The 26,812-nt window shown below is 39.9% G+C and overlaps 1 protein-coding gene across 1 annotated transcript in view; it reads left to right on the top strand.

Moving 5' to 3' along the window:
- Positions 1-14,799: 14,799 nt before the first annotated feature.
- DIRC2 (disrupted in renal carcinoma 2) overlaps positions 14,800-26,812 on the top strand; it is a gene marked incomplete at its 5' end in the record, with an annotated part of 43,751 nt that continues 31,738 nt past the window's right edge. Inside the window, one exon of the mRNA XM_010179125.1 lies at positions 14,800-14,893. Coding sequence (XP_010177427.1) covers positions 14,800-14,893 — 94 coding nt within the window. The remainder of the gene's footprint in view (positions 14,894-26,812) is intronic.

Consider the following 26,812-nt stretch of genomic DNA (forward strand, 5'->3'; position numbering starts at 1 on the left):
GTATCACAGCTGGAAATTCTTCTTTGGGGAATGAGCCCTGTTCCTGCCTCCCAGCTTCCTCTGGCTGAATGGAGACCTGGGGAGCTTTCTGTGCTCCTTGGCCGGGTGCTGTAATAAGGACAGTGATGGCACCTGTAACATTTCCTAAACCTGCTCTGAGTGCATGTTGAAACTCAGGAATTATGTTTGCATGTATCATTTTTGAATATGTGCTATTATGAAGTAGGTTTGAAACCCTTTTCCATAAGTAGAATTACAGGTGTTGTCTTGGTTGGTTGGTTTCTTGATGAAGAAAGGGCAAAAGATGCAGTGTGCCTTGGAGCTACATGCGTATTACCCGGTGCATTTTCTTTAGCAATAGGATTAGAGAGCCCTTGTTTAAATGATAATTACCTTTAGAGATTCAATAAGACTGAAATTAAATGGGAAATTACTTCAATGTGCCTTTGGATGGACCCTTGGTGTTTACACGATTAAAATTAGCTACAGTTTGTCACATGATGCTTGAGTGTTTATGGGTGTTTTGTGCCTTGAGTGTTTCATTTCCTGGGAACTGTAAATATCAGCATACAGAACTGTTGGGATGTTTATAGATCTAACTGGAAATCGAAAGCTTACGTGCTTCTTATGGAACTGCTTCGCTTTTTTTTATTAGTTAAGTTCATGGTTGCAGGGTGAGGCCTAGAAGCAGTATATATTGTCAGTTTTCATTGTGTTCCTACATAAGCAAGAAGAGGCAATGAAAAATGAAATACTTTATGATAATTCACATTAAATAAATTGAATAAAATGTTGACATTTTTCATTATTTTTTAATACAGTTCTATATTGAGTTTGAAGAAATGTGACACATTACTTGCAAAAGTGAAGTATAATCTATTTCTTGTTTTTTTGTAGAATGGTGTAGGCTTACATGGGTTGCATAGACATTCTTAGTAACTATTTTTCTGAAATTAAATTTGTATAGCATTGTTATCCTAGTGATTAAATTATGAAGTAGAGAGAAAACTTCAATAATCAGATTTTGGTTTTTTAATGGAGATTGTCTTACCTATTGAAACCATTAACATTTTTACTTGCGTGGATAGTTATTCCTTTCCTGAATATCAAACTCTTGATTTCCTTGCTGTCTCCTGAATCACGCTTCTCAGTTTCCTTCCCTGAGACATTTGATAGTTCTTATCTCTTCCACCTGGGAATTCTGAGGTTCAAATCCTTTAATATAGTCTGACAAAACAGTCGTGAATATTGAGTATGAATATTAAATCGGGCCTTACTAATATAAAAATGTCTTAACTGTTCTCTGTACAAAATAAGCTACACATGATGGATAAACTACAAAGGTGGATAAATTCTGCATAGTAGCTTTCATGTTTGAAGTTCCCAGATGGTCACTTTGTGCTGCGTGCATGGAAACACTGATTTTACTTTTAGGGGACCTTTAGACTCCCTTATCTCACATCTAGGGTCACTGAGACAGAAAAGAGATGACTTCAGAGGAACTTGTTTTCCCTCTAGATTTTCATCTAGGAAGTGTTTGTGAAATGCCTTTGGTTTTATTCTGAGAGATGCGAAGGTGGGTACAGAGAGCCAGGAGGAAGTGGGCTGTTGTTCCACAAGTCAGTGGAAACGTGAATGGTTGGGTGAAGCCGAGCGATGGGGAAGACTTTCTCTTCAATGTTTCCATTGCGTTGGTGTCTCAGGGTCCTCGTCTGTCATTCAGGCTCTCAGACAACATGGCAGTAAATATAAATTGGAGCATGTTACTAGCAACTTAGAAAAATTGCAGCAGGTCTGGTTGCTAATAGATGTCACTGTTGGTGCAGCTGGACAGTGGCAAGTACTTGCCATGGTGGCACTCACAAAAACATGCAGACTTTTCAATTGAAGTATTTGTAGTCCTGTCATGTCCCAAGTGATCATAAACACATGGGGTTTTCGTTAGCAGAAGGGCAAAAATAAGCAGATTGTGAACCTTTAAAGTCTGAGAGATTTCACCTCGTGGCAAAGAAACACATTTTCAGCTCCTTTTAGTCATGTTCTCAGAAACAGACTTTTCTTATCTCAGATACGTGACTGCAGGATATGTGGCCAATATTTCAAAATGACCAGTTTGATGATTTGTGGGTCAGGTTCAAGTATGAGCCTCAGATAAGACTCAGCATAAGGCTGTAAGACTTTAATATAATTTGGCGAGAACGAGCTGAAAGGATTTACACACTTAACAATGGGAAAGGTTTCTATGGACATGATGGTTTTGGTAGGTTAGTACAGCCTACAGGAAAGAAATGCCCCTGGGAATACTCACAGGTACAAAAATGTGTCTGGAATGGCAAGGAACTGGTGAGAAAGGGAATTGTGATGTTTCTGGTACTTGGCTGAAATACTCTGGGATTACGGAGAGTTATCTTGTCATGAACAACGGATTCTGCTCAGTAAATCTACATTAATAGCTGAGGTCTTGTTAACTCCAACAAGAGCAGCAGAAGGCTCTCTTAGATTTAATGAAAGCTAAATGTGAAGTTAGTGCTTTAGTTTAAAAAAAGGAGGGGGTAGAAAACGCCTTGACTCATTTGTAGTGAAAGCTGTATGTATTTGGTGAAAAGGCAAGTGATTTGTGTGCTTCAACCAAGTGCAACAGAAGTTTGAAGGAGAATAACGATTTTACTCCAGTCTCTTCTGTGTCTCGTCCTATGGACATACTCTACTACATGCTATGAACAGTGCATATGTCATTGTCTTATAAGCGATGCTGATCCACACCTATCAAATTCCATTAAAGGGATTAATCTTCCTAAGCTAACGAATCTTGGAAGAGATGAGATGAAGTGTTGTTTTTCATGTGGAAAGATGAAGGAAGCAATTAGAGAGCTGAATAGAGGTAAATCCCACTAGAGTACGTATTTGATCAGCTTAATTTTTTTAAACTTATTTTGATGAGTTGCTGGCATGCGTGTTTGTATAGACATACTTTTTCTCTGCACCAACAGAAGAAAAGAACGATGACTGAACCAAACTTAGCTTTCATTTCTTCATTTTATATACTGAGGCTGCATGAAAGTCCACAGAGCGTTTGTGCAAGTGCTTGCAGAAGTGAGGACTCATTAGAGAATTGATTGGCCCACCCTTACTGGAGTCAGGCATGCTGCGAAAGACCACTTGAGATACACAGAGTGATTAGCAACATAGAGTGGTTTAATTAGGATCTGATGAGTTGTATTAACTTGATGCCACTATGATTCATCCTAGCAATACCAGCTTGATTGTTAGCAGCACTTCCCATACCTCCTGGTGGGCCAGGTTGAGTTGAAAGTATCAATCATGGTTGTAAACAGATGTCCTCTTCTGGAGCTCTCTCTGTTAGATGGTGTCACCCCAGTCTCTGCTTTGTACCATGTTTCCACAGACATTTCTCTGTATACAGTTACCCTTTATGCGGTTCCCATGCTCTGTGTGCTCTTTGCATGCTTCTTTGCAGCTGTGGCAGTGGTGCTCAGACAGCTGTTTGAAACACCACAGACTGAAGAATATCAGGAAACTTCATGCTGGATTTATAATAACTTTTCTGTGATGAAAAGTAAAATCCTAACATGTTTGTGTAGCTCAGGTGTGAATAGTAATGGCCATGTTATCTAAGGATGACATTACCTTGAGGCTTTGGTGCACTGAGCATACAGGCACGGTCAGCATGGGGCATGTAACTTGCTGTACCTTGATGGTATATATACCTTGATTGGTGAATAGGGAAATAATTTACCAGTGTGAAATACTATCCCTTACTTTTATTATGCAGCTGTTAACACAAGCAGAGTCAAAGCACTTGAGCATCCCAGAGCTGGGTCAGGAGACAGCTCCAGCTAGGAAGCTATTTTGTCAGCAGTAGCTTAGCAGTTGGCTACAGACAGTGTAGTACTAGGGCAGCTGTGCACCGATACCTCCCCTGTTGTATGCTCACGTAATTTTTACTACCCCTCATAACCTTCTCTTGACCCAAATCTTTCCTACTCTGCATCCTCTTCTCTATCTCGTGCCCCACCTGTGTGTCTCCTTGCTGTTGTGGTGTGCCTGTCTTGTCTTCCAATTTCCCTCTGTCCTCCCCTTATCCCACTTGGTGAGGAGTAGAAGAGGTTGAATGCAAGAAACTCAGGGCTCAAAAGAGTGAGAGCAAATGTGAGGAAAGCCCTTGGATACGTGGAAAGAGATAGAAGAGGAGAGGATGGGACAAGTTACATGTTAATAAAGTTCAGGTATTTTCTACATTGCCAGTTTATACCTTTTTTTTTTCCCTGGTGGGAAATGCTCAGCTTATGGGAAAGGAGCCATGTAGACCAGTGGTATTTGCTTGCCTCTTCAAAGCTGAAGAAGTGGGTGGTTAATAGCACAGGTCCTGAAATAGCTTTCCCTGTTGTGAAAATTTATAGTCTGACACTGCCAAACAAAAATATTTGGTTTAAAACCACTGAAAAAACAAAGTCAATGCTGAGATGAGAAGTAAATTTAAGAAATGTGATGCTTCAGTAATTATCTTAGAATATTGTGCAAATTTTCTTGGAGAACGTTGTTTGAGTTCTCCCAGTGACAACCTAGTTTAGCCTCAGCTGAACAGACCAAAGGCCTCACTGGTACAAGTTTCTTTAAGAATTTTTCTAGTTATAATCCTGGGGCAAGGGAAGTGGTGGCTTGCTCTGGCTTTCTCTCAGTGGTGGCGTTCACAGCTATTCCATCACGTCCTGCCATACTTTTGTTTTTTAATGCTTCTCACGTACTTGTGCTATTGTGACTGTAGCCATGCTGTAACTATAATTCTGCTGCAGAAGCTTGTGATCAGTGCTCCAACTTCCTCAAAAGCTACAAATTGAGCTTTCTCATGCAGATTTCTAGTAGAGAGATTTTTAGATTTTTCCTCTTTTTAAAGCCGGAGCTCCATATGACTCAGCCTGATGGAATGATGTGTTTTGAAAGCAAGAGGACTTCTGCTTTTTGCAAAGTCTGCTGATGTTTTTCTGGAATACAAGATGTCAAATACAGCCGCATTTAGAAACTTTGTTTTATTTGGTTGTTTTTGATGAGCGCCATCTCTTTTGAATATTTGAGCAAGGTGGAGTTGTTGTATTTTATTTGATTAATGAATTAATGAACCTAAAGGATTGATCAGCAGCCTTAAAAAATGTCATGGGTTTATGACCCATTACAGTGCAGCAATGGGTGTCTTTTAGGATGAACTATGTACCCTAAGTAGTGCCCAATGCATTTTAAGGTTAAAGTAACGTTGAAAATGTTCACAGAGAGGAAAATTGCAGGCTTACTGCGTGACCTTTCCTACAAGTCACAAGACCCACGTGGATGTTACGTCAGTGGGACGCTTCAGGCTCTTTTTTTCCCCAACTCATGGCAGAGATAGTAAAAAAGAAAAACTTTGTACTTGGTGTCCTGGTTAGCGGCTGCACCAGGCAGTATTTAGTGTGGCTGCCAATCCTTGCTGCATGGCTGCTTCTTGATTCTCTGTTGTGGCAGAGCAACATGCCTCTGTATTTCTTAAAATGAAGAATTTCATGCACCATTGGGTGGTGCGGGCAAGTACCACTAAGATAATGACAGAACATCTTCCCTGATAGATGCGTACGAGAGAGATTGTTTCTCCTCTCTGTCGCCACAGGTAGGGATCTGCAGTTAGCTGTGTGGTAATTAAGCCTGCTGTGCAATCGGGAGTCCTTGAAATGAGTGGGAAGAGAAAAGCAAAAGCTTCCCTCCCCCTTGTTTGGTGCAGAAAGGGCTTGTGCTGGCGGCGTTTGTCCAGGAATGCAACAGCGAGAGCTACAGCAAAGGCTCGTTGTCTTGTACTTTCTCGCGACTTGCTAATGAGCATCCATAATTCAGCTTCCAAATTAATGAAGAGGTTCAGTCCCTGACTGCATTATTAGCTGTTTTTGTTAGTTGCTCTGCACCTTTCTGTCTGCGTGCACTAGCACACATGTACACGCGTGGATGCCCTGTTACTTCGTTTTTCAGTTTATCAAATGGCAAAGATGGATTACCCGATTCACCTGAATCTTCATGTTTGAGTAAATACTGAGGGACCTGAGGTGAAGGAAGAAAGAACAACTCTAATGAGCGTTTGTATATTAATTTCACAGATTTAGTAAGCACTCAAATACCTCTTCTTTTTTTATTTAATTATTTTATCCCAGCACTGCGTAGACCCCAGGTGAAGATAAGACGTGATTTCCTAGCCTTTCTAATACCAATAGTGAGATTGGCTCCTGTTTCCATGTGTTTGTAGCCTGAATAAACAAGGCAAAGGGAGAAAAAAAGAGAGAAAAGTGGAACAGAAGCTAAGCGGCTGCCCAGTTTGAGAAGGCGTGTTGAGAGACGCAGGTCCCGCTGCCCCAGGCCAGTGCTCTCTTCTCTCGGAGGCGCTCTGCAAGGATTAAGAGAGGTTCATTGCGCCTGGATTAGTCGCAGATAAAATGGATGCTCTCTGCAGTAAAATGTGTGATATCAATAAACAGCTAAAATAATTGGTCTCCTTTGAAACCAAGAAACATGGTATTAAAGAATAGGAGATATTTTAATAGAGAGTCTAAAATTGATTCTAAAATCAGCATTTTGATCTGCAGGCAAATACCATTCAACACAGCGCTTTGTTTATCTGTTCAAGCAAAATGTCAGTCTCTGGTCTTATAAATGGAATTTGCAACACTTGTGGAAACGTGCTATGCAGATTTTTAATCTGCATCTTTTGCCATTTGTTTTTCCATTGTTGATGCTAAACTATTAGGATGCTTCAGAATCCTTAGCTGACATCTGGAAGGAAACTTCAGTACTTTTAAACTACCTTTTTATAGATCCAGAAGCTCAGGTTAAGCCTGTTCAGTTCTTAAAGTGAAGACTACTTTGTTTACCAAACTTTTTAATTGCTGCACAAGCTCTGAAATACATGCTTTTTATTTACAGATACGGTCTGCCACCAGCCACGGTTAAATCTGTGTTAGTGGAGCTGGCTCTGGTAAAACACCATAGAAGAACTTGGGTGATGAAGTTTGTAACAGCTAAGCTGAGAGGAGTGGACAGTTGGAGAATGAAGCTATTCTTTCCTTGACATCTTTTTAGAGATTGTGTGCTTGCCTAATATGCTGAGATAATGTTAACAGGTCTACTGGTCATATTATCCTGACCTCTTTGATGCAAATGAGACAAAAGCACACCGCGTCCTCTTGACACGGTTGTGATAGCCTATGCTTCTTTCTAACGGGAGCAGGCAAATTACTGTATCTAGAGTAAACAGAAAAACAATGATTTTGATGAATGTTAAGGGAAAAAACCAAGCAAAAACCAACCAAAAACCCTGTAAGGAGAGTATTTACAATACAAACCAGAAGTGAGCAGAGCGGTTGGAGTGTGAATACGTAAGTATCTTGGTTCCCTTACAGTCACAGAGATGCACGCAGAGAACAATGCAGCAGCTCAGGAATTGTGGGGTGGTTGTATGAGTGTCATAATCATTCTCAATTGCATTATATTTAGCTTTGCTTCTCACAATATATCCTCGCAGCTTCCAGATCTGTTTTAGCTGTTACCCATGTCCAGTCACTGCCCTCAAGATGACTTTCTTCTCTCTGAAGCACTTGGCCAGATAAATTTTGTGCTCTGAGTCTCTTAGTTATATTGAAATTTTTTTACAAGAGTCTTAATTATTTCTCATCGTTGGTAGTGATGCTGTTCTTACAAGGACTCGCGTAATGATGTTTCTACAGAGAACAGATGCTCTTCATCTGAGAGTTATACTGAAAAAAGGACCCGTGGGGACAAGTGTTGGCCCTCATATGTTCAGTGCTGCACACCGTCTTGCTGTGTCTGTCCAATAAGTGCTGGCAGCAGAAATAACCTTATCTTTGGGTCAGATCTGGTCCCTGGCACCAGTTTTACTTCCTGCTCTGGCAGGGATTTCCCTGTGGGTTCCCCCACATCGCTGGTGATGATGCTTCTGGGATACTGGCACCTCTGAATTTCTGACCCTGATTAGAAAGTCTGTATCAGACCACAGGAACTATTTTACTTAAGTTTGTTTCCTTGAATTTGAATTTTGCAAAGTTAATTTATAAGAAATTTCTAACTCCTCCTGATAGCCTGGGTGCTGACAGAGCAACTATTGCTGACAGGTTCTGTTAAAGCAGCTGTAAGAAATTATAAAGAAAAATTGCCCCTCTGAAGATCATTACCACCTCCTACGTCTACATTTCAAGAGGTTTCTAGTACATATTTTGTCTGGGATATCCAAATCTGCCTCCTGTTTATGCCAGATAGATTCCACTGTGCTCCACTTTCTGCCTTTGCCATGCAGTCCTCCACTGGAAAGTGGAACTGGGCTGTGTTGTGGGATCCATAAAGGAAGAGATCTGTTTTTTCTATCCTTGAGAAGAATGGGGGTTGAAATATAGCTTTGGGTCTGATTTATTTCGTAGGTACTAAATGATAGAGTTTGGTTCTTACTGTTTGGTACCAGAAGGATGCTGTCACCTATCTTGCAGAATGCTTAAAGGACGTCACTAGGAGTTTGCTTCATTTTCAATCAGAAGAAAAATACTCAAGCCCTAAACCTCTTCAGTTGAAATTTGGGTGCTGTTTTGATAGTGCCATAGGAATGGGTGGAAACAATTGGTGTTGGTTTGGTTAAAAACACATCTTATGAAAGACAGAGCAGTAACAGAAGCATCAGCGTTGTGTGTGTTGTGCTTAATGGCACCCCAGCGTTGTGGCCATCAAACTAGGAGGAATTTTTTATTAGCTGCATAGTGGTAGTTGTTCTTTCTTGCATGCAGTCTTTGTATTGGTTCCTAATTTTTGTTGCTTCCAAGCGTAGTTGATGCTGCTCTTGATAACGTATTTATTTTCCATTGAGTTTCCAAACACTATTTATGCTCCTCTGCAATCAAGTGCTTTGTGGAATCCAAGGCAGGCCTGATACACTGATTTTTCAAGTTTTTTCCATGTGTTAGCAGAAAGATTGGGACCACATTTCTGCTATGAAGTCTTTTTACATCAGTGAAAAGGTTCTTTTCTTTTGAGAATTGCATTGCTTGATGCAAGGATGTTTTTCTCTGAAAGAGGATTGCTGCGTATCGTCCTTAATGACAGTAGTCTCGATTTGGCAAAGTGCAGGCTCAACAGAAGTTTTATTCACTGTGTTTAGTAGAAAGGTAGCAATTATTTTTTTGGTATTTTAATCATGACAAAGATAACCGATCTTGTGAGAGTAAATGGCACAGCTACTAGTATAATTTTTCTAGAATTACATTTAAAATACAAAGATTTCTGGAGCAGTAGATAATGATGAAGCAGAGACTCCGTGCAGAGCTTTCAGGATTCCCTGGTAAAGTGAGCTTTTAATCAAGCTTTTGTTTTACTATGGCTAAATGTAAAAGCATTAAAAAGGAAGAGAAACAGACCATTACTGTGAAATGGAGAATTGGTGTCCAGCAAAGAAACTAATTTTAAAAAGGATGGTTGAACAATAAGGATACTATTTAGACAAGACACAAACCACGTCTAGAACCAAAGAAAAACTGTGAAAGACTTGGAGCTCAGTGCTTTGCTTACTGAAACTAAAGGTAAAAGTTGTTTATTGTATGTTAACTTCATAGAAGGAAAAATGCAAGATTCTGTGCCTTGTTTTGTCAAGAAAGGCAGAGAAAGAATTTGTTTGAAAACTGCATTTGCTTTAAATTGGAGGGAAAAGCACAATTTAACAGTGAATTGTTGGAACGGCTGTTGAAATCGAGGTGTTTTTCATATCCTGATGTGTTTGCATTAGGACAGATTTATTTATTTATTTTTTAGCTAGGTATGCTATAGTAAAAATAATAGCAGAGTAGTTAAGCAAATTAAAATGCTCTCAGTTTGGTGTCAGAAGGGCTGGTTCTTGCTTCCAGCCTGGTGTTTGAAGATGTGCAGCAGGCTGGTGTCACTCGTTTCTCATTAGAGCCTTGTTGCATTCTGTATTTGTGAGGACTGATTTTAGCATCTGCAGCTGAAGGGAAACCCCTCAGATGTCGATCCATCCCAGAGCGGGGTGTGAGGGAGGTCCACTGCTGGCTGTGCCAGGCTGAATCCGGCAGCCTCTCCTCTGGCCAAACTTTGCAGCAGAAAGGTGAAAAATGTCTGTTACGCTCATCCAACTGGAATTTTCCCCCTAAGGTGAATGCCTCATTAGGAGGGGAGGGAAACCAAACCCAAACGGTATCTGGTACTTGTGCGATGCTCTGAGCCAGAAGCGTGTTGCTTTCTGTGGGTCTGCAGCTGGGCACCAGGGCACTGCTGTACACTGGGCTCACCCAGGGTGTTTGCTGCCTCTGGACAGCAGAAGTGGAAACTTCCACTTTGCGATGTGAAGGCAATTTTGACTTGAACGTATGTTTTGTGTGAGTAAGGATTTGCTTTTTACAGTCTGTCAGTCCATGTGTTTTATGTTTCAGTGTAACAGGTGACTGATGGGTGAGGGAAGGAATGGTCAAACCTCAAAAGCTTACAAAAGCGTTAAACTGTTGTTAATCGTGTTCTGTTTCTGAATGACAGACTGATAATGTAGAAATAGTTGGAATGAGGAGTTCATTGTAGTTGTACAATATCTTTTATTATGTTTCTTATTAAGCTGGCCATAATAAATCACTTACTGAGTTACAAATCAGTAATGCAATGTGGAGGGGGAAATGCATTTTCTTTCAATGTACTTTAAAAAGCATCTGGAAAGTAGGGCATGCTGGAAGGGTTGTGTGGGGTGCAACACCCATGTACTGGATGCTATCGCTTGTCGTTGCTGTGAGGGACCTGAAGAGCAGCTGGGTGCCTCTGGCGGCCACTGCCTCCCACACTGGTGTGAGGCCACATTGCAGCATGCTTGGGTTTTGGTTGTTTTCTGTGTTGAGCTGGGGTTCTGTGTGGCCCTGGGTTCATCACACTGTGTGTGTTGCTGCAGCAGCTGCTTTCCTGGCAGAGGAAACCGGCGGGTCTGCTAGAAATGACCCAGCGGCCAGGTCTGGTCAGCACATCCTGCCAGCACTGGTAATTGTTACAAGTTTAATAGTACAACATGGTCTTGGCCATGGTCTTGGATTAAAAGTCTGTGTTTTGCAGGAGAATTAAGAGGACTGTGGGTTGAGAGTTTGTGTTGAATCTCCAGTAGTGGCAGGAGTTTGGGGGTTGTTGTTTGAAAAAGAAACACAAAGCAGCACATGCAGTGTGGGCTGCTGGAGTTGTAAAGCAGGCTGTGTTACTAGCTGCAGGAGGGTTAAACAAAAATATCGACTGTTTCACTCATACATGAGAATTAATATGTCTTTTTTTATGACTGACTCAATTTCTGCTGCTGGCTCAGACTCTTCTGTTACTGTCAATGACGTTTGGCTGTTCTGAACATGGCCCCGCTCTGCTCTACAGTCAGTGCAGCCTGCAGGGCCCAGAAACCTCCTGCAGGAGCAGGGCAGGAATGAGCAGTGAAGGAGGAAGGTGCCAAAGAACAGAAAGCTTCCTCCGCTGGCAGAAAATCCCTTTAAAGGAGTTTCTTCCCTTTCCAGCCGTGTGTTGGAAACCTCTGACAGAAGGACACTGGAAACTGGATGATGATTTTAAGAAGCTGTAGCCTTCCCCCCATCAATTAACTGCATGCATTTACAGGGCAAAATCAATGACGTTAATTGGATCTACTCAAAATCTTGGTTGTGTGAACTACTCAGATCTTTTAAAATAAATAATTTCTTGCAGGGTTCACAGGGGACTTTTTCAGGCTTGGTTGGTTACTTTGGTTTATTGTCCCCATGATGTGCGCTGCCATCTGCAGCACTCTGGGGTGCACTTTTTAGAGGAATACAAGATGTCCAATTCTGATTAAGGACCACTGCAATGTTCAAAGCAAAAATACTGAATTAATTATTAAAATACTATTAAAGACCAATTTCTAATAAAGATGAAAAGAAGGATAGATTCAGAGAGTTAAAATGTAAAGTCAAATAAAAGAGGAAGGTGCTTAGAGTGTAGAAATACATCCTGTAATTAGCAAAGAAAATGTCTGATATGCTGCTCGTCTGCCAGTCTTTCACTTGTTCACTTTTGTGTCATCATTTTCACCATGCAGCTTTAATGAAGGAACTTTTAGGGGTGTGTTTTACATATTAAGGCAGAAAAAACCCCAACCCACCAAAGAATAATCTGTACCATTTCAAGGTGGTACATTACATTGTATGGTATTCAAGATAAGGACTTCAAAGAACGTTTGGAGAGATCAAACATACATGATTGTGAGGCTTTAACTGATAATTTTATTTTAAAATTACCCGGCATATAAGGTTGACATTAAAAGTAAATCTAAATGTAGGGCTGGGAGAAAACTTTGCCATCCAATTCAGTTTTCACTGAATTGTGTGTTGTTTGAAAAATCAAATAGAAGTTTTTTATTTGGAAACACTCCTCATGCCCTGTAGTGATTTGAACTTAAATTCCTGTATAATATTCATTTATTGCTGTACCCAGGCTTGTGCCTGTGCCTCCTCTGGCACCTTTTGAGCAGGACCTTGCAGGCTGTCTTTGTCCTTGTGCCTTCTGAAAGGCAGAACGAGCTGTGGTTTGTGAAATGTAATTCAAAAAGACCATGGTTTACATGGAAAATAAGAAAGTGATAAGTCCATGACTAGAGCTTTCCTGATACATTGCAGTAGTGTCTCCAAATGAAAAACTTCAGTTTTCCAATTAAAAGACTTGTGTTTTGATTTTTCCATCAATAAAATTCTAATTCTTGTTGCGTACAAGTTCTCATTATGCACAAAAGCAACACTAGCAGAGATGCATTTCCCAGGAGAACAGGCAAAAGCATCACGTGTGTGGCCCTGATACAAAAATTACCGCCAGAGCATATGCAGTATGGTAATACGGGGTTAAGCATGGCATGAAGGCTCACGTGGTGGCCCAGCAAACATGAAGAACAACAGGATTTTGAACAGCCATATGATCCGGGCATTTAGTTAGGGCTTTCTGAACATGCACACTTGAAAAACCAGTTTAGCAGCAACATGTGCTGGTTGAACACAGAGTCAAGCAAGTACGTCTGATGACACTTCTGCAGGGCATCAGGGATGGGAGGTGTCCTTCAGAGTCGCAGGACTGCAATTGTATCCTTTTTGTTAATGGCTGAGCCATGCCAAAGGAGGTCACACTTCCATTTCAGAAAACCTGTTCAATCTAAACAAGAGGAGAAACTTTTTTACTGTAAGGCTGACAGAGCACTGGCCCAGGCTGCCCAGAGAGACTGTGGAGTCTCCTTCTCTGGAGACATTCAAAACCCACCTGGACGTGTTCCTGTGTGACCTGGTCTGGGTGATCCTGCTCTGGCAGGGGGATTGGACTGGATGATCTCTCAAGGTCCCTTCCAACTCCTGATATTCTGTGATTGTGTGAAACCTGTAACGCTGACTGCTTCTTGTTTGGGCAGTCTTGGGCTAGGTTGGTTGAGAGAGGAACTCTCTTTGGTTTGATTTGTGCAGCATCCAGCACGAGGAGTTGCATACCTGTGAGTGAGGTTCCCCAGGGTCTGTGGCAATGAGAGCAAAGTGATGTCCTGTTCTCTAAAATTACATTTTGGTAAAATACATGCTCTAAAACCGCCCATAAAATTCACACAGACAAAATGTTTAATGTGAGTCCTGGTTGAATTGAACCGATTAGAGGCGGCATTAACATAGAGGGAGCACTTCTCTGAAAATCAGCAGTTTTAGAAAGAACTGAAGTCTTGTTTGTCTGGTGAGGTATCACAGGGACTTTTTCAGTCTGTGTTTTGAGTAGTTAATAGTTTTACCTGAACGTTAGAGATGTTCTGTGTGTCACTTAACAGTTTTTATTACGTTCTGCTGAAGACATGGAAGTTTGTTGCTGTGAAGCAGTTTGAAGTTCTATGACTTCACAGATATAGGCAGCATCAGCGGTTGTTCATTGTGTGTATTTATGATTTTAGTGATTTACAAGATGCTGGAGGTTAAGCCGCTCAGCTGTCACCACTCCCTTTCAGTTTTGCTGCTGATGGAAACACCTCAGCAGCAGCAAGTAAACTGCTGGCAAAAGGAACTGCAGCACCAAGATAAAGTTGTTTCTAGTCTAAGTGCTTCTCAGTTGAGAATCACAGTATGAGGAAAAAGCATATTCAAGGAATCAGTCAATTGTAGCTTTTTTCTAACGTACTGTATTTACAACCTCTGACAATTTGAGCTGAGCGCAGCAAAAACCTGGCCTAATTGCAAAGACCGCAAAAAAGTACTTGTACTTTTTTTCCCTGAATGAATGGTTATTTCTTCAGGGTGAAATGCATATCTCATTACAAAAGAAAACAGTAACAGTGCTGTGTCTGCACTCATTAAGTGGTAGGAAAAGAATGTACAAGTCCAGATTTTCGTTTGGGCCTACCTAGGTTGCAGATCACACACTGGAGCATATCCCCCGATGTTTCTAATTCTGAAGGGAATATTGTACATTTTGATGATACTTTTATTACCGCTTTTCACTTCCAAGAATGTCTGTAAGATTTGGGTACAGCCGTGTGTGATAGTATGTCAAGAGTGAGTCTGTAATTCTAGAGTGTAAGGATTGAAAATAACACAGGTTTTCATAATCTGTAATTCATATGAGCACCGAAGTGTTTAAGCTTTGAAAGAGATATGCATTACTTCTATGAGACTGCATGTAAATACATGTATTTAGGCAACTTTTTTTTTCAACATTGCTGACCTCCTTTGTAACATACTGTTGTTTTTTTCATCCTAGGTCTGAGGGTAACTGTGTTGCTAACATCATCCCTCATGGTACTGGGAGCTGGCCTGAGATGTGTTCCAGTTTCAGACCTCGAAATTAGGAAGAAGTAAGTGAATTAGTTATTTTTAATATACATATTTTATACTTTCTGTTAATGTAATTTTTGCTGCTACTGCAAAGAAATGTTAGTATAAATTTTCTGTATGAATTTGATACACCAAGTGTTTGTTGTGTGGATGTGGGCTTACATGCCGCTTCGCTTCTTAAATAGATTTTTCTAGTCCTTCTTCTACATAGTATCTGAAGATCAGGAAGCCCTTTACAAACTTGAGTTAATTAAGCCTCACCCCATCCTGCATAACTAATATGAATCTGCTTTGCAAACAAGGAAGCAGAGATTTAGAAAGGTTCAGAAACTGGCTCAAGATCACACAGGGAACCATACACAAACCCCCAAAATATGTAATTTATATGCAAATGTTAAATAATTAGTTCATGTTTTTCATATCAGTTATAGGGGATTATACAGTGAAACAGATGAATTTAGGAAAATGGCCTTTTTCGTGTAGTCTCTTGCAGTTTGCACTGTGAAGTAGCCTTGTACTCTGGTTGAAATGAGTGCCTTCTGTTCACATGCAATGTAAGAGCTTATTATAGAGACAAATTCCTTCATAAAAATCACACAATCCAATCAGTTCAGTTGTCCCATCAGTGTATCCTGAACCTGGGAATCTTCGGTAAGTACGGCAGTCGCACTTGTTTTGTACAGCCAGGGAATGTGGATCGCTTGTTGTTCACTTAACTTTCTTTTGCCTCTCATGCTGAAGGGGGAAGGAGTACAGGCATTACTGCGTTTTTCCACTTCTTTAAAAACAGTAATAGCAGTACTGCTTCACTAGGTATGCCTGCATAATTTGTAAACACTAATAAAAGAACTTACTTATTTATAAGTTTTTATGTGGGTTTTTTCCCTTGAATTCTAGTCAGGTTCCAGGCAATTCTTGTGTTATTTCAGCAACTACTTTTTTTTTTTCCTTATCATGAAAATCATCTTGAAAACCTTTAAGTTGAGAAAGAAAATGTTTGTTGTGAAGTAGAAAGGAGATGACTGAATACCATGGATAAAACAAAGGAAAAGGTTCAGAGACAGGACTGAGAATGTAATTAAATCACTGATTGTAAAAACAGCCCCGATCAGGAGTAAGTAGTTAGTATGTAGTGAATGGCTTAGTAAACCAAGTGGAGTGTGGCGAGTAGGGAGGATGCAATTTCAGTTCTTAGGTGCTTAGTGAGCATATAATGAAACCCATGGTGCTCCTAATTTTGATTGCCCAGTGTTGCCCATTTCAGTGTGGTGTTCAAGGACTTTGTGAGCAGGGGAGGCTGAACTGACTGTATTGTGCTGCTGGCCACAGTGACCCTTGTATGGTGAAAAGGTACCGTTAAGGTGCCCAGGAAGAGCTGTCCTCATTGTGTCCTTGTACCTTTTCTCAAGAGGGTGTTCAACATCCAGGTCATCCGTTCTGACCAGTCTTGGATTAAATGTCTTTTAAATGGGACAGATGGCTTAAATGCAATAAAATGTAGTGTTTTATGTAGCTTTTCATTTGTCATCTATGCCAAAAGACTTGTGCTGCTCTAGGCCTTACCAAAGTCTAGGAAAGAACCAGAGAAGAAATTCCCAAATGAGATTTAGATGTGAGGTATCATTTGGGGAGCAAGAAAGAGAGTTTCCACATGTTCTGATCACCTTTAAACAAGGTTTTCCTTGTAACTGCAGTGAAGAGACCTAGGAGAACAATGAAGAACAATGAGAACAATGAACAATGAAGAGACTTAGGAGAACAATGAAATAAATGCCCAAGGAGAAACATTCAAAGAACAGCGTCTTTAACGAAGGAAAGAAAGGCCGTGGACTGTATAGAGTCTGATGAGAAGTATAAAATATGATGGTACATTTTACTGAAAACTGTATAGGTAAAAAAGAAAGAGCATGAGCAGAATCCTGCTGGAAAAGGTTACTGATTTCATTTATTCATGCTGTGAAAATACCCATCATCTCCAGCTGCAATTGATCAATTTGCTTACTTAGCCTACTCCAAAAAATGAGAAATTTTCAAGAATTGCAGCTTTACCCGCAGAAGTAGTTTGATCTTTTACGGTTTGATTAAAAGTCTACAGAGAATTAATTACAGCTGCGTGAAGCGAAAGGGTGATTTTCAGTGAACATTTCTTGAGATATTATTAATTGTGGACTGTGTGATGTTATACCAGGTAACCTGCTTTGTTCTGAGGGCTATGACTGAAAGCAAATTTTCATCAATAACTTGAGGTATGGTACCAAATAAAATAATATTTTTGAGATGAGCATTAGTGCTTAATATATTAGTAAAAACTGGCTGAGCACTAAACTATACACTTATTCCAAATGTGTGTATGTGTTAATGTGACAATTTGAACATTACAGAGCTGGTCAGATGGACGAGGTCACACAAAAGCTATTAGTGGAGCATTTCAGAATCCAGTGTAACTGGAATTTCTTTAAATGCTTTTGCATGTTTTGTAGTATGTTCCTGGGTAATCTGCAGTAATAAACTGAAGGATTTCCGTGGGACAATTATGTCAGAATTAAGATACATCAAGCTACAAGAATGTTCATGACGTTTGTCTGGTTTAGGGGTTTTTTTCTGCTTTATAGCTGTGTCTGCTCTCTAAGCTCTTGTAATTTAACATGAAGGAGAGCTGCTAAAGCCCATCACCTATCAGAGCAATCACAGATGTGAGGAAATCACCGTTAAGGCTGACATTTAATCCTGACTGCTTTATGCTCCTTATCTCACACAGACCTGCAATATCCAAGTGCATTCTTAAGCTCCTTTCTAGTCTGTAATTATTCTTTTGGCTCTAGCGTGTAACAGCAGACCAGGACTATCTCCAGTTCTTTAAACACAAACCTTAACCTCTGCTTTCAGTTCAGTTGATGGCCATGTATGTGCATGACTTGTGTGAGTGAAAATTCAGGTTGCATATTTGAGTGTGTCTCTTGAATGGTGAATTTTTGTTCTCTGCCAGTGTGTGACCTAAAATTGACCTGGGAATCCGTGCCAGAACCACATGAATTCAGTGAAGGCTGAGTGGGAGTGCATGGTGAAGATGTGTAAGTGTGGTCTTGCATGTGAGATTGAGGAACTGTCCTATACTTGAACTAGTAAAGTCCCTCTCACATATACATACATATACTGACCTGCTTTCCTCCCCAGCCCCCTAAGGTGTGAGGTTAATGCATCACACAGGCAAGGAGGTTTAAAAGAATTTTTCTTATGTACCGTGCACTTCTGAATTTCTCAAATGTGCCAGATGTATGACAGTGAATTTGACTTTTAAAAATAAAACTCCAATTTCTTCCTAAATGTTACAAAAACCTCATTTGCCACACCTATTTTTTAGTTCGTAGTTAATGTAAATTATATAGAACACACACATACATTAAAAAAAGTTACCAAATTGTACCATTCCTGAACGTGTACCTTCTTCTCTTCCTTTCCCTTCCCTGAAGGTTACAAGAACATCGCTAACACTTTTTGCCTGCATTTTGTCCAGTCCATTCCTTTTTGACTACTGCTTGGCACTGAGTCAGTATTTACAGGGGACTCTTTGCGAACTTGATTATTCTGTCCTGAACACTAACGTTACTAGCTAAAATCAGGAGTGTGTTTTCCCCCCACATAACACTTCATATTTATCTCATATTCTGTGCTTTGGAATAGATTTACATACAGCTTAGGTCTTCCATATGATTGTAAAATAATAAATCTAGACAAAAAGCTATATGAGCTGAAACATATAATAAATAAATGAGTCCATAGCCATAAATATGTGGCTTTTAAGGCTGACCGTGTGATGTAAGACTTCTTAAAAAGCTTTGAAAGACAGGATAATTAAAGACATGTAAGTAAAGGATGTAACATAATTTGTCGTTTGTGTTGAATATATTAATTAAGCAATTTATTAGAACTTAGTATGCTGTGAGCTGGTAGGGTTTGGCCTTCACATTAGATTTCAGAACAGACAAGTGGTTATTGAGGACCTTGAGTCACAGCAGTGAGAGGGCGCTCCTTGGCAGTAAGTGTCATTGAAACATTTGTCGGGAAGCCAGCAAAACAATAATGCAGGGAATGACAGTGGAAAACAGGAGCGGTTGTGTACAAAGTCACTCGTGGGGGACACACCAGTAATTGGGAGTTCCTGTAAAAAGGCTTTTTCTTTCATAATACTGCTTGTTGAGTTTTTGAAAACTTTTGCCTGCTCTTGGATACATTGATGTTAACTTTTCCCTTTTTTACATTTGTAGATTCACTCTTACCACATCTTTGGTGCGTTTTGTTTCTGATAGCTAGTTGCAACCTAGTTTGGGTCAAGTATGTTATACTTGTTAGATATATTCTTTAAGAGTTCCATATTTTCCCTTTTTCATTTCTGAAAGCCTAAAGAATGACATGGGATCATCTCATTATTTGTCTTTCCTGATCCTAAACCAACCATAAGCCACCATTCTCATGCATGACAAATGCAAAGGGACACCTTAGAAGAGGTAATTCAGTAAAGAAAGGATATGTTAGGGCTCTCATGTTCCCTGGCAATACCGAACACAGTTCTGTGCTCGAAAAAACCACCCTATACTGGAGCAGCTGTGGGGAAGAACGATTACAACGTCCCAGAGAATGAAAAGAGCCTTTTAGGAGAGGATGGTAGAAGAAACTGCCTGTAAAAATGCAGTGTCACGTGTTCCCTAACTCACTGAGGAAGGGAAATGAAAAAAGGATTTAATCTAAAGCATGGTTCTGGGAGTAAAAAGATGAGTAAGCGTACCTGTTTGTATGCTGGAGCTCGGGGAGCATAGAAGGATGTGAAGCTGGGGCACTTGCCTGGCGCTGATGGCACTTACTGGGTTGTGCTTCGACTGCAGTGCTGGGGGAAGGCTGAGTTGGGCTAACAAATGGTGTCAAAAGAAGAGGGAAGTGGGGAACAAAGGAAACAGGGAATACTTAATCTTTATAAATCTGTAACTTAACAGTTTGGTTGTTTTTTTTTTTAACCTTTACCAGCTTCATCTTGTAAGCAGGTTTTACTTTTTAACCTCTGCCCCAAAGCTGTTCTTCTAGGCAAGAGGTCCTGTGAGTTGTTGTGAAGTGGTGATTATTTTTTCCTGCTTTGCTTCTTTGTCAATGGTAGTGGTGGATTCAGTGGGTGATGAAGAGTCCCTCTGGGTACCCAGCGGTCCTGCCTGCCCCTGCCTGAGCTGCATGTCCTGTGATGCTCCAGCAGCTGCTGATCAGCGCTGCTCCTTAGGTGGCAGCCAAATTGGCTTCTCCTTCCGCTGAAACAGCCTCAGTGGGAATGGGCAGCAGCTTGATACATTTTGGTGATAAACACTTTTTCCTCTTGCTCCTTTGCTGGGTTTTGGCTGTGGCACTGTGAGTGTTGTCCACCTACCCCAGCAATGAGGGTAACTGCTGAGTTAACAGCTTACAGCCTCTTTGTAAATTATTGGGAGTGGTAAATCCAGTAGATATGTTAAAGGAAACTACTCTGAATTCTCAGACAGGGCTTGGTACTGCAGCAATACTTAATGGGCAGCATTTCTACAGGGCCTCAGCTCACATAAGCATGTTCTGGAGGGGAAGAGGATTTGTATTCTCTGTGGGATTTTTTGTTCCATCTCATATAATGGCAAGTGTTATCGTCAACTGTAGAAAGCTTTTAAATTTTCATATTGAGCTCTCTGCCTTAGTCTTGTGACTCATATTCTGTTTGATAATTTCTGTCTTTAAAGAATAGTTCATATTAATTGAATTGATATCAAAGTTGCTGCATTATAATAAAAACATCCTCTTGCTCTTTCACTGAAAAAATTGTGCAGGAGTGTTTAAATAGATCTCGTTTATCCCATTCCCTAATTTGCTGTATCTCCTATATGTTCCTACTCTTTTACTAAAAAATCCTACTTAGGATATTGGGCTAAGTAATCTCCACCAGCTTTCTCCCATGGCAGTGCTGATAGCAGCCAGTGCTGGTGCCCTTCCCTGCTGACTTGTTCCAGTGTTTTGCCTCATTAGCCTGTAATGCAGTTGCTTACTTTGTGTTTAGAGCAATGTTGTTTATTTTGGGTCTGTTCATATTTGAGCCTCCATTAGTGTTGCTTTAAAGATGTCTTCTTTTAAAAATGGGTCTGTGGAGTGGGTTAGCTTTAAAGGAAAAACAACAAAAACCCCTTTTAATTAAAAAAAGAAAGCCTAAAAGAAGCTTTGATTTCATGTGCCCTTATCCTTCAAACTTGGATAAAGCTTTAAGTGAAGAAGCCCTCTTCGTGGTTGTGTGACAGCTGTGATGGCCGCACAATAACTTGGTGTGAGGATGTGAGTAAATTCATCACTGTGCTGTCAGGGGTCTCGCTGCACGCCCGCCCCGTCCCTGTCCTCTGTCAGGATTCTGATGGAGACGTGAGGGTCTTGGCCTGAGATCCCTTGCTCCTTCTCCTTGCCTTCTCCCTTGTCTCTCTTTTGGCAGGCTCTCAGAAATAATAGTTTCAGAGCAACTCTGTTTTCCCGGTCCTTTTAAATTTAAAACCAAAACTCACTGTTTTTCAGACCATTGCAAATGTTAAGAATGGGAGAAGATGCATGAGGCTGAGATGCCTGGAAGTTGCCATGGTCCTTTCCAAGTCTGCACCCACAATGATGTGACTGACTGTGTTTGTACAGTGGGTGATATGAACCAGGTTCCTGATTAAAATGATTGACAGTACATTTTTCAGAAGTTTTTCCTCTTTTCTTTTTCACTTTATTGCTGGGAGATAATGTACCACACAGTGACTCAGGCTTTCTGCTTGTAATAATTTTTCTTACTGATGGGGAAAAACAGCTTTAAATTATTCCACATATCAATGGTCGCACGCATCAAAAACAAGCTAAAAAATGCTAATGGCCTCAATCCATGAATATCCAGAAGGCATAAAGCTTTTGTAGTATAAATATGTCATTTAATGAAAATATTGAAAGGAAGTGCATTTCCATGAAATTCATCTTTCAGAATGTTATTTTTAATAGATGAATTCATTGCTTTACCCAGAGGTGTCTTTCTTTCCAGTCCTTTTCCAGACGTGGAGCATTATTGCAGTCTCTTCAGGTTATGAACAGGACAGCCTTTGCATCGGCTTCTTCCCATACTCTGTACCAGTGAATTGCTGCAAAGCATGAACTTGACCTCCCTAATTCTATCTTTACTTTAAAACGTCCCTGAAAAGGTTCCACTTGATAGAGGGTTCTTTTGTTGTATTTATTTTTGTGGGTCTAAGGGAAAAGCTCTGTCCTTTTCTAGTAACTCGATTGTGAAAATTCAGAAGTGGTTCTTTACAAAACTGGTATTGGTTCCCTCTGAGGTATAATGAATCTTCTAATGTATGATGTGGCTGAGTTTCATACTCCTTTTCCTGGGCAAGCAGCTTGCATCGTATGTCAATGTAGATGCTCTAGAATAGGAGGTATTTGCTTGCTTTGTTGCCATGTAGTGAGGCTAAATTCAATGGCACTTGAAAAGTGCTCTGAAGTCCTCCAGTGGAAGAGTCTCTTTCATTTGCTTCCAGTAGTTCCCACAATGAGCTAATAGCTACATAAACTTATTTGTCTTCCAAATTAGCAGGAGTTGAACAATCCACTTCTTTCAGTGAGGGAAAATATCAGGCATGTGAAAGAAAAACCAGCCATCCATTTCTGTAAAACATTAACTTCTTTATCCAGAGTCCGTTTTTGTGTTAATTGTTAGGATCGGCAATTAATCCACCAAACTTTTGCAGACTGAGAGGCACACTGCAGTGCTCTCTTCGTGCAGCAGCAAACACTCTCAGTGACTTTGTTGCTCCTTACACTTGGCCAAACAGCAGCAAGATGGAATTACCAATTTTTTTCATTGCATCTGTACAGAAGTTTGAATAGTGACTAAGCAGTCAATTCTGATGGCAGCTAGCAGGAAAAGCATGGTAAAAGTTTCAGGGGGAAAAACCCTGAAAATCCCATCTTCACAAGGCTCTTGAGATGAGCTCTGTTCCCACCTGGGACCCAGAGGAACCCAATTTCCCAGCTGGCCAGGGGCTCGTCAGAGGCTGGCAGAGAAAATCTGTGTTTAGAGTCAGAGCCATGCACTGGGACTGTCGGGTGTGCTCTTCCCCTGTTGCCTGCCAAAGAAAACATGAAAATGCTTTTTCACCCTGTTAATCAGTGTTAAAATACTGACACAACTTCTCCAGTCCTGGCCTTCCCAAAACAAGTTCAATTAGCACATCTTAGAACTGTGCTTTGGAGACTTATTTTAGTGTTGCGGTTTAAATCCATTGTATTAAAAGAAATTTCTTGGGTAAGTTGTTTTTCCCTCCACTGTTGCCTTTGTTTCCCCATCTGAGTACAGAAACTAATGAGATTTTCTTTTAATTAAAATGCTCTTAAGTCTAGGTATGAGACTTACCGTGGTAGAAACATTAAACGTCTGGGGTTTCTACGTAGAAAAAATGTTTATGTAACACCCAGCTTTTTAATAGCTTAACAGATCCAATACCTGACGGGACTGTGACCATGCATGAAAAGTTTCAACCCATACAGGGAGAAAAAGATAAATAAAGCAGTCTGTAAATGGAAGCTTTTTCCCATCTTAACTGTTTGGTATTATCATCAATCACTAAAACGTTTTTCCTGTACAATCTCACTTTTTTTTCATACCCAGTTTGCTCAGTGATATTATAATTTCGGCATTTAGAGCCTTACATTCTGGTTTGCTGTTGTTGCCTGTTAGGATACCGCAGCAGTGACAGCAGGGAGTGAATAAAGCAGGTATAAGCAGGTTACTTCTTAGTACTCCTATAATACATTCTCTCAGAGAAGTGATGAAAACCATATAATTTAAGTTATTCATAATGTGACTTGACAAAAATCTGGGAAAGAGATGTCAATGTAGTACAAGAAGAACTTTTATTCTCTAATTTCTATTGTTACATTTGAACTATGCCTTGTTCTATGTTTTTTGCAGTTCAGAGGCCAGTTTGGGGACAAATGTGATCTTTATTTTGTGTGTGTGTATATATGCCTGTGTATTAATTTTTTTATAGATACATAATGTGAATATATAAGTTATAAGCTATCCATTACTGTGACGCTATGACAAATTGTATTTAGCGCTAGCATTTACTGCAAGTCCTCAATTTTTTATTTTTTTTATTTTCTTTTTGTAAAGGCCCCGTGTTCAACTGCAAGGTCCAAGTTTGCCAGAGCACACAAATCCATTAGCACAGAGGTCAGGCCTGCAAAAACCTTGACATTTCAAAATGAGTCCCTTGCCTGGCTTCTGAAATGGTTAGAAATGAGATATTTTGGCTAGATATTTACTTCCCCACTTTTGCTTCAAGCTAGACAATAATCAATTGTTTTGTAAGTCAGGGATGAATTTCTGGTGTCATTTTTTCCAATTTTCTCTTTCATGTTTATGATTAAAAAGCCTTCCACTCCTGTGTTATTTTCTATTATTTGAATTCAATAACTTTCTACTTTTTGATATGTGAAAATAATTAGATGATGGTTGGATAAATCATGCATCTGAAAATAGAGCACAGCTGGATAAATAACAGATTAGAATTACCCTGTTAGTGTAATAAGTCTGAAAAATATTGTTCCATCTGGGTAGGATCCTGAGCTAAAGTTACCTTGTTAGCCCTTTTCTGAGGGAAGAGAAATCTTCTTGTGCAGAATGAAGCTGAAATAGTGGCAGGGAAAAAACCACAGTTGCTCTTTGCACCTTTTTGGTAGCAGAATCAGGAAGAAAATCAAGGAATAACAGAAACAAATGTCTCTTTGTGTTGGAGCCATTTTTAGCACTGATGGCGTACAAGAGGAGACTCCCCTGGGCTGTGAGACCACAATCTAGTGCAGTGATGATAAGATGTTATAACAAACGGCAAAAAACCACCAATATTGTTATGTTCCTATTTCTCTGCCACATGGAGCAGCTGCTCCGTGTGTCTCCTGGAGTAGCAGCTTAGTAAATGCACCGATTCACGTTTTGAATCTCTTGTCCCTGCCTCTAGGGAAATGAGCTAAGGATGGGTAGAGGAACAATGCAAATAATCTTTTTCTCAGAAAAAAGTAGCTCAGTTCTAGGCAGTATTGAAAAACAGACAAAATAAGTTGTAGGATGTTATCGTATGCAGAGGCATTTGAGGTAGTAGTCTGTATCTGTGGCAATTTAGTCTGAAAATGGTGTTTATTAGCTGCAGTGTTAGATTTGAAAAATTAAAGAATATGAAGATAAGAGATGCTTTACCCTGGATGATAATGTCAACCTTGGTAAATGCCAAAAATGAAGATGGAAAGGCAAATCCATGGGAACAGACAGCATGCCAGGCAGGGCTAGGCAGAAAAGAGCAGACAGGAGAACACCAACAGAAGAGACCTACAGAGAGACAAAAATAGGCTCTTTCTTTGCAAAACAAAACAAAACAAAACAAAAAGTACTAAGACAGAAAAGTAATGTAGAATTCAAGTTCAGGATTAAGATACTTTCTCCCTTTGGATCTGCAAAACCAAATGAACATCTGTTTCTCACTCGAGTGTAGAGGTCAGCTGTAGAGCTTTATTCAGATGGTGGAGTTTGATAGGCAACCTAAATCCGAACAGTAAGTGCATGAAAACTGTATGTATCATTCTCAATGTATAAATTGGGGGTTTTGTTTGATGGTTTATTTGCTGTTTTTTTCACAAATCTTTTCTTCTACCAGACACAGTGCCTACATGCCCGTAGGTGCTGCAGAACAACTGTTGTGCTTTTTTCTGATTTTAGTGAGTTTTATTTGCCCTTAGGATTTCAGTGGTCTAGGCATATTTGAATTAAAACAATACTATCATAGTGCTATAAATGAACAGAAGGGTTAGTATGACACCTATAGCTGTAAAGGTTATTTTGTGGTAACACAAGTTTTCCTAGCACACAATAACAAAACTGCAATTTAAGCATTAAATTCACTTTAGAGCAAGAGGAAATACTAACATAAAATCTCCACGTGTTGCAGTTGTTACCTCACTTGCTACTGAAGTGCAGCTGTTTCTGGGGATGCAGCATAGCTCTGCAAATGCCCTGGAACAGTTTAGGATACATCTGAGAATAACTTACTGTAGTGAGATTAGTAGAATGAAAATACCAAAGTACACAAGGTTACCTTGGTTTGTCCAAACTACGCTGAGTTGGAGAGAAACTGTAAGGGATTCCTGTAATGTCTCCTCCAGAAAACTGTACTGGAGCATTATTTAAATAGTGTTTTTTATTTATTTAATACTATTTCATTTTATTTTACTGCCCAGTTTAACAAGCATTAAAAAGGCCTGACCATGCCTTGGTGATGTCCATCTGAAGCACATCATGAGCAAATAGTAGTGAAACTTATCCTATGTGAACTTTTTTTTTAAAAAGTAGCAATGGTTTATATTTAAGAGTGGATATTACTTCTGTCCCAGCTCAGAAAGTGATTTCTTTAGATGATATGTAATAGCTTTTTCTTCTTTTTTTTTCCTGTATATTTTCATAAATTTTGTTTAAAATTTAATTCCTAATCCACTGAGAATCAGTAGCATCTATTCCTTTTTATTGCAAACTAGCTTGTTAATTTGATAAAGAGTCTGTCAGCATTTCGTTTGCATATTTTGTTCCTGTAAAAATCTCCTGCTATGCTGTATATTTTTCAACCATTTGTGGCTTGAAACATTGCCTAATTCTAGCTTATGTTTCCCTGTTTTCAGGCCGTAGCTTTTTATGTCTGACAACTCAAGTCTTGCAGCAATAACATCAAGTTCCTGCTATGCTTAGAAAAATACCACCCATTTAAAGATATCATCTGCCACCATTTTATTGCACAGTGGATAGATCTGCTTTGGAGGGTTGCGGAGTTTCGTTTGACTCCCCGGCTGGTTTTGGACATGAGGTTTTTATATAA

This window comes from Mesitornis unicolor, unplaced genomic scaffold, assembly GCF_000695765.1.
Source record: "Mesitornis unicolor isolate BGI_N332 unplaced genomic scaffold, ASM69576v1 scaffold50150, whole genome shotgun sequence".
In the NCBI taxonomy this organism is placed as follows: Eukaryota; Metazoa; Chordata; class Aves; order Mesitornithiformes; family Mesitornithidae; genus Mesitornis; species Mesitornis unicolor.